This window comes from Microtus ochrogaster, linkage group LG1 (genome assembly GCF_000317375.1).
Source record: "Microtus ochrogaster isolate Prairie Vole_2 linkage group LG1, MicOch1.0, whole genome shotgun sequence".
Taxonomy (NCBI): domain Eukaryota; kingdom Metazoa; phylum Chordata; class Mammalia; order Rodentia; family Cricetidae; genus Microtus; species Microtus ochrogaster.
In genome coordinates, this window is record NC_022027.1 from 55,024,875 (window position 1) to 55,033,108 (window position 8,234).

At 45.6% G+C, this 8,234-nt stretch overlaps 1 protein-coding gene across 2 annotated transcripts in view; it reads left to right on the top strand.

The window, feature by feature from the left end:
• Lrrc8c (leucine rich repeat containing 8 VRAC subunit C) overlaps window positions 1-7,616 on the top strand; it is an 81,854-nt gene extending 74,238 nt beyond the window's left edge. For both annotated transcript variants that reach the window (XM_026785175.1, XM_013350932.2), the window contains one exon: window positions 1,264-7,616. In XM_026785175.1, coding sequence (XP_026640976.1) covers window positions 1,264-3,537 — 2,274 coding nt within the window. In that variant the 3' untranslated portion in view covers window positions 3,538-7,616. The remainder of the gene's footprint in view (window positions 1-1,263) is intronic.
• The last annotated feature ends 618 nt before the right edge of the window (window positions 7,617-8,234 follow it).

Sequence of the window (8,234 nt, forward strand, 5' to 3'; positions counted from 1 at the left end):
TCTCTGATAGCGCCCACACCCAGCAGGGCTGGTAGTGCCCCCAGGGTGTCTCTTAGCAAGTCAGCACGCGGGTACCATGTACTTCACTAAGCCTTGAACCCCTCCGCTGGTTGTTAGCTTTGTGGGTCTGTCTGGTGGCCCCAGTGCCGATATCACCCTCTTGTAATCACTTACTTAGTGTCCACTTTGCAGTGCGTTGAGTTTCTTCCTCTGTTGTAATCAGGTCCTTGCTCTTGAAGAATCACGACGCACTGGGTTTCTGATCTTTAAAGATATAGACTGACTTGTTGTTTTCTTGTTTACATTTGTCTATTTGTGTGTGCATATGTGGAGGTCACTTCTCTCCTTCCACCTTGTAGGTCCCTGGGCTCAAACTCCAGACAGCAGGCTTAGCAGCCAGTGCCTTTAGCCACCACCTCATCAGCCCCAAACCAACTGTCCCTGAGTTACTAATTCCATACACCCTTACTCTGTGCTCTTTGGTTGTTATTCGTCCTCTGAACTGTTCATTGTCCAAACTGTTCCATGTTCCTGAGCCTCTGTGTAAGGGTGACTCCTCTAATGTGATTTCAGGAGTCCCCTGCCTCCTCCCAGACAGTTGGTACCCTGCCCCCTCTGTGCTGCCCTCCTAGGACCTTCTCCACAAACCCCTGCCAGAGTGGAGGGGCTCAGGACTGTTGTCCACGGCAGCACATCCACTCAGGAGTGGGTTGCTATTGAGCATTGTGTCTGTTCTCTCAGCTCTAAAGAACGTGGCAAAGCTTCCGTGAGAGCCCCTGAGAGCCTGTTACATCAAAGCCAGTTACATTAATCACGCATGGAGTGGATGATGTGGGTGAGGAAAAAGCCATAAACAGGAACACCAGGAACTGGTTCCATCGCTCTTTTTTCCAACGTGTACACGTCTTATACATAAACGATGATGGTATTGAAAACCATCCAGTTCAAGGCAAAATTCCCCCCGGCCACAGTGAGAGAAGAAATACAAAGATTAAAATTATTGGATATTCCCTAAATACTCATGTTGCCATGACGACAGTACCACTGCCTTGTGTCAATCTTTGATATGGTGAACAAAATCAAAAATTTCATGTTTCCATGACATGAGCTGAGAATAAAATCTTGGTGCTGGAATTGAGTGTTATGTTCTCCAGGCAGAGGAAATGGACATTTATTGGATGTTAATGCTACTTTCTTTGCACTAATGACATTACAAAAGCTCTTTGGGTAATATAATTTGAAACTATCATTTCTGCATTTCAGGTCATGCAAGACAGGATCATCTGCCTTCCGAAAAGAGTGCAGCCTGCTCAGAACCAGTCTTCCGCTTCCAATGTCTCTCAGGCAGTCATCAGCACCACCCCACTGCCTCCACCTAAGCCGTCTCCAGCCAACCCAGCCACCGTGGAGATGAAAGGGCTGAAGACGGACCTGGACCTCCAGCAGTACAGCTTTATCAACCAGATGTGCTACGAGCGAGCCCTCCACTGGTACGCCAAGTACTTCCCGTACCTCGTGCTCATCCACACCCTGGTCTTCATGCTCTGCAGCAACTTTTGGTTCAAGTTCCCTGGTTCCAGTTCCAAGATAGAACATTTCATCTCCATCCTGGGGAAGTGCTTTGACTCCCCGTGGACCACACGGGCACTCTCTGAAGTGTCTGGGGAGGACTCGGAAGAGAAGGACAACAGGAAGAATAACATGAGCAGGTCCAACACCATCCAGCCCGGTCCTGAGGGCAGCATGGTCAACTCCCAGTCTCTCAAGTCAATTCCTGAGAAGTTTGTGGTTGACAAAACCACGGCGGGGGCTCTGGACAAAAAGGAGGGTGAGCAGGCAAAGGCCTTGTTTGAGAAGGTGAAGAAGTTCAGGCTGCATGTGGAAGAAGGTGACATCCTGTATGCCATGTACGTTAGACAGACCGTGCTCAAGGTCATCAAGTTCCTGATCATCATTGCATACAACAGCTCTCTGGTTTCCAAAGTCCAGTTTACAGTGGACTGCAATGTGGACATCCAGGACATGACAGGCTATAAAAACTTCTCCTGCAATCACACCATGGCTCATCTGTTCTCCAAGCTCTCCTTTTGCTACCTGTGCTTCGTGAGCATCTACGGCTTGACGTGCCTTTATACCCTCTATTGGCTCTTCTACCGTTCCCTGCGGGAATATTCCTTCGAGTACGTCCGGCAGGAGACGGGCATTGATGACATCCCAGATGTGAAAAATGACTTTGCTTTTATGCTTCACATGATAGACCAGTATGACCCTCTCTACTCAAAGCGGTTTGCCGTGTTTCTGTCTGAGGTCAGCGAGAACAAATTAAAGCAGCTCAATTTAAATAACGAATGGACCCCTGACAAACTGAGGCAGAAGCTGCAGACAAATGCCCATAACCGCCTGGAGCTGCCTCTGATCATGCTGTCTGGCCTTCCGGACACCGTGTTTGAAATCACAGAACTGCAGTCTCTGAAGCTAGAAATCATTAAGAACGTCATGATACCCGCCACCATTGCCCAGCTAGACAACCTTCAGGAGCTCTCCCTGCACCAGTGCTCTGTCAAAATCCACAGCGCGGCCCTCTCTTTCCTGAAGGAAAACCTCAAGGTCTTGAGCGTCAAGTTTGACGACATGAGGGAGCTGCCCCCCTGGATGTATGGGCTCCGCAATCTGGAAGAGCTCTATTTGGTCGGCTCTCTGAGTCACGACATCTCCAAGAATGTCACCCTGGAGTCCCTGCGGGATCTCAAAAGCCTTAAGATCCTCTCCATCAAAAGCAACGTCTCCAAAATCCCTCAGGCCGTGGTGGACGTGTCCAGTCACCTCCAGAGGATGTGCATTCACAACGACGGCACCAAGCTGGTGATGCTGAACAACCTGAAGAAGATGACCAACCTGACGGAGCTGGAGCTCGTGCACTGTGACCTGGAGCGCATTCCCCACGCTGTGTTCAGCCTGCTCAGCCTGCAGGAGCTGGACCTGAAGGGAAACAACCTGAGGTCCATAGAGGAAATCATGAGCTTCCAGCACCTGAGAAAGTTGACTGTGCTCAAACTCTGGTATAACAGCATCGCCTATATCCCAGAGCACATCAAGAAACTGACCAGCCTGGAGCGACTGTTTTTCAGCCACAATAAGGTAGAGGTGTTGCCTTCCCACCTCTTCCTCTGCAACAAAATCCGATACCTGGACTTGTCCTATAATGACATCCGCTTCATCCCGCCCGAAATCGGGGTTCTGCAAAGTTTACAGTATTTTTCCATCACATGTAACAAAGTCGAAAGCCTTCCAGACGAACTCTACTTTTGCAAGAAACTTAAAACTTTGAAGATTGGGAAAAACAGCCTCTCCGTCCTTTCACCAAAAATTGGAAATTTACTATTTCTTTCCTACTTGGACATCAAAGGCAATCACTTTGAAGTCCTCCCTCCCGAGCTGGGAGACTGCCGGGCTCTGAAGAGAGCCGGGTTAGTTGTAGAAGACGCTCTGTTTGAGACTCTGCCCTCAGATGTCCGGGAGCAAATGAAAGCAGAGTAACTTATTTTTCATCAAAACATGACTGAAACACGCTTCTACCAAATACAACATAAGGAATTAGGTAGTCTTATTGCCTTTCCTATATTACTTTTGTTTTGTTTTTTGGGGGGGGGATTATTTGCTTTTGTTTTTCACACAAAGACAAAATGTTCACAAAGATTGAGTAAGGATTATGTATTTTTTAATAAAAATTTAATTGTATTTTTTTCAGTATTAATATTTTAACATTTTATTTGTCCTGGAAGCGAATGCATCTGATGTTATTTTCTACCGACAGGAATGGGTGAAGGGTTTGTTTTTGTTTTTTTTCACTTCAGTTCACTCTCATGAAAGGAAAGGGACAGTAGGTTATGTGCATTTTGGCATATTTAAAAGGCTGGAGATAACTTTGCCAACACCATTTTAACATTGTTTCTACTTGTCTACTTGTTTGTGTTTTTATTGTGTGTCATGGCGTCTGTGCCAGATAGTTTAATATCAGCTGCCTTCATTGGCCAACTTTTCCACTCTGTAGAAACTCCAGAGTGTAAGATTCACATAAGTGCATTGTCACCGAGTGTTAGAGAAAATTCTCCCTCCTCCAACACGGTTAGTCATATCATTTCCTGAACAGCAGCTTCAGTTAGCCTCAGATGGGCTTCCTAAGTGGTTGAAGCAGGCCACCCCCATTACTTATCATCCTTGTGATCATTTATCATTTGTTGTTTAGCCGATTTATATTTTTACCAACACCCTAAAATTTATCATTAAAAATTAAGCCCCCTCCCCATCCACCTCAGTATTACCATGTGGCACTGGTGAACAACCTTAAGGAAATTAGATTTATTTTAATATTGTAACAGATAATTAAATTTTAACTCATAGAATCAGAAGCCTGTCTTGAGTAATTTAATCATTTTCAACATCTTGATATGTGGATGGTAAGATGTAGATGGTAAGCAATCTTGCTACTAAGGCAGTCTTTTAAAAAGCCGATATAGTCCACGCAGGCCCTGCCCCTTCCTTGGGTCCTGTGCAGTGATGATCAATACACCTCCTGCCTGCTGATCAGAACAGCCCAGTACATACATAGGTATAGGTATCAGCTTCCCGCAAGCCTGCCCTCGACGCAGATGCTCGTGATGCAAGCATGGGAACCCCTCAACTCTCTGCTTAAAATCGTATCTCACTTCAGTCGGCCGGTCCTGTCACTTTCCAGGTATGTGACCAGCCGACAGGTGTGGTCACCTGGCAACAATTCCTGCCTGGTGGCTGGCAAAGCCTTTCCTTGCCTGTGTCTGCCTAAAATCCAGCGGAGTACGTAGACTCGGGCTATACAGTCCACTGACGTAAGGAAACCCCTAATTCAGCACTGAGAGTAGAAAGGTGTCCTGGGGTTTGACACCCTGTTTGAAGAATGCTTTCTTGGCCCCTTGGCCTTGCCCAGCCCTGGTTTTTGTGCCCTGCAGACGTGTAGAAAGCAACTCTGGGAGGCCCTGGGCAGACACAGTTTTGTCTGATGAAGATAAGAGCTGTAGTTAGTGACAGTGTGTCCAGTAGCGTGCCCCAGCGCCTGAGCTGAGTCCCCTAAGACCACAAAACAGAGGAACGGAGCCAGTGCTCATCATCCTGGGGCCAGCCATGTGGAGCAGATGCTTCTGTTTTCCGTCTGAAGTTTCAGCCACTCTTTCTTTAAACCTGGAATTGAAACAATAATATTTTGAAATACTGTTACACCATTATGAAGAAATGATCAATCTTAGCATTCAGAGATCCCAAGTATTAGTGCTCTGTCCTGCTCAGAAGCAGCTCTGTCTTAGAGAGGGGAATTATGGGCAGATTGTCTGTTATTGAGCATGCGTGACCTGTTATAGAAAGGTAAATCGAGTCAGTGACCTGCACTGTCTTGCTTGTTAAAATTTATGTTTATTTCCATTATCACCCTTTAAAGGGAGCTATTCAGGTCAAATGCTGTATTTATGCCCAAGTCTTTATTGGCATTAGCTGAAAATCCCATATGGCTTCATAACTAAAATAAGTCACCAATAATTCAATTTTATCAAGCCTCCAAAATAATTTGATTTATTTTCATAATGACTCTGCATACTGGCTCCCAACCTAAGTTGTAAATAACACTCAATAAACCACTGTAATTCTGTGACTTTATGTTTTTACCAAGAGGAAAATATTCATAGATCTTTCTACTCAATTTTATAAAACTTCCAAAGCCTCAAACTTAGCTTTGAAGACTTTAAATTTTCTGATGCTTGTCCTTTTTAATATAGCAAGCTTTTCTTCACGTTCTTGAGTAGGATGCATCTGATCACTGTTCAGCCTTCCAATGAAAAACTCAGGTACCTGAACTGCTGTTCCTAGAGTTCTTTGATCCAACTCAGTGCACAGAGGCCACTCCCCCGGCCACTCTGTGTTTTCCAAGTGCTCTTGCTGAGGAGGTCAGCCAGCTCTTTGTCCAACCTCAGCTTCACAACAAACTGCTGTGTTAACCTCACCTGTGCCATCTGTATTCTTCTGTATTCGTAACTGCAGGGGCAGCTTCAGGCTCACGTGGACAAGCTGTACAGTGACGTCTAGCCACGGAGTACAGAACAAGCCGTTGTCTGGTGATGGTTGGTTGGGAGGTCCTAATAGAGCCCCATCTAAGGGACTGGCTGTGTGGGTAACAGGCACTTGCCACCCAGACTAAGGACCTGAGTTTGATTCTCCGCGTCCACACAGTGGAAGGAGAGAACAAGCTCCCATAAGGTGTCCTCTGCCTCCCACACACTCACCGTGGCGTGAGCAACCACACAAAAACGCATGCACTAATTAATGTCATTTTTAAAATCATAAACACACCTAAAAAGATAACACCTCAGAACAGTATTGTGTTTTCTTATTACAGGATTTGATCTGTTTTTGAATATCAAAATTCTTAATGAGATCAAGTCTGGTGCCTCCACATGTGGGTTTCTCATATTGCCCACCCTGCTGTTGTAAGGAGCTCCAACAATCTCCATGGCATCTTGAACAGCAAGCAAGTCTGCTTTTACAGGCTGCTCGGGAAATGTGCATGCCCTGTGGATTTTGTTCATTTTGATTGTAGGTCCTGCTTTGGAAGGGTCTGAGACAACGCAGGCTCTTTCTTGGGTCTCTTGGAAGAGGAGTTCAGTTTCTTAGAGCATGCTGGTTTCTGTTTTAGCTTCTCTCACTCTCTAGTCCAGTTTCACCCCTGATGTCCAATCAGCAGTGTTGGCATTTCAACAAGAACATTTATGGACCACTTATACAAAATCCATTCACAGTACTCTTGCAAATAACAGAAATTGTTGATGTAACTTCAGCTTTTCAGAAAGTAGGCAGACACAGCATCCGTGTTATCCTGTGATTCCGAGTTTACACTGGAGCAGGCAGGATCTCGAGAACAGGGTCATACTCAGTGAACAAAATGCTATGGTGGCCACGAGAGTTTCTAGAAGGCTCTACGTGAAGCTCACATCTTGTCTCTTTAGAGACAAAGTAATAAAATTCAGACAGTCTTACCTAGGGCCACCATGAGTCTTCAGATTTAGCTCCCGATCTTCAAACTTGTTATAATTTGACATCAGCCTTCCAAACAAGTACCAACCCCATTCCCCTTTCCCAGAGTCTGAAGGAGAGAGACGAGAGTCAGACGGATATAAAACATGTACTGCTTAACCTATTGACCAAATAGCAGCCACTATGTGTTTGGGGTTTGGTTTGGTTTCTGAGCCCAGGCTGACCTTGAACTTGAGAACCTCTTGCCTCACCTTTCTGGGTCCTGGATTACAGGTTGTTCCCCTGACCTGAATGGTTTCTGATGTGTTTGTTTGTATCTCCATTCTCCCACCGTGCTCTTGGGGTTGATGCTCCATGCCTTACGTGTTTGTCTCGTATTTGTTTACAGTGTCCACACGCATTCAGACTGTCGAGTGCTGGCAAACTTCTGGGACTGTCCAGTAAAAGGACTGAGAGTTCATTTGTCATAATACATGTTCATGAAAGGAAACGTCTTAATGTTACTTGGCTATGTAGTGTATAGGAACAAATGTAACTTAAATAAAGTCATTTTTGTAACTTAACTTGGGGATACGTCCTTTTCTTACTCGTTTGTAGAAATTACGCGTCTCCTTCGCTCTTCAGCCATTACCAAGGTTCCCTGGGCTGCAGGAAACAGGCTCATTCGCTCTTACTGTTGGAGCTAGTTTTTATAATTGTAATTGTTTCCTTCCTTAATTCTGGGCTGCATCTGCCCAAGGTGTCCCTGGAGTGTCGTTTGTGTAATTAGCACTTTAATGTATAATCGGGAGGACAATTTTTGCACATTTGCCAAATCAGATTGTACAGTGGCTACCCAGCTCAGCCTTCTGTAAATACCCTTACTGTTACTTAACGGAGTAAGAACGGTCCTGCACAGCCAGGGAGGCATTCTCTAATTAGGCACACACTTATGGAAGCCCGCTTCAAGACAACTCTACATACCGTTGCATAGCGTAAGAAAACCACGACGAGTATTGACAACTCTCATGGCTGAGCTGTCATCACACGTATTTTCTGGGTAGAACTGCATTGCTGGTAGTCATGTCTGGGGCAGGATGGTTTGATGGGGAATGTTGGAGCATGGTGGGAGGGGCTGAGTGAGCGATGTCTCAGAAAGAGAGCTTAGAGACAAAAGCTGACGCCCCAGAGTCTGTGTGCTG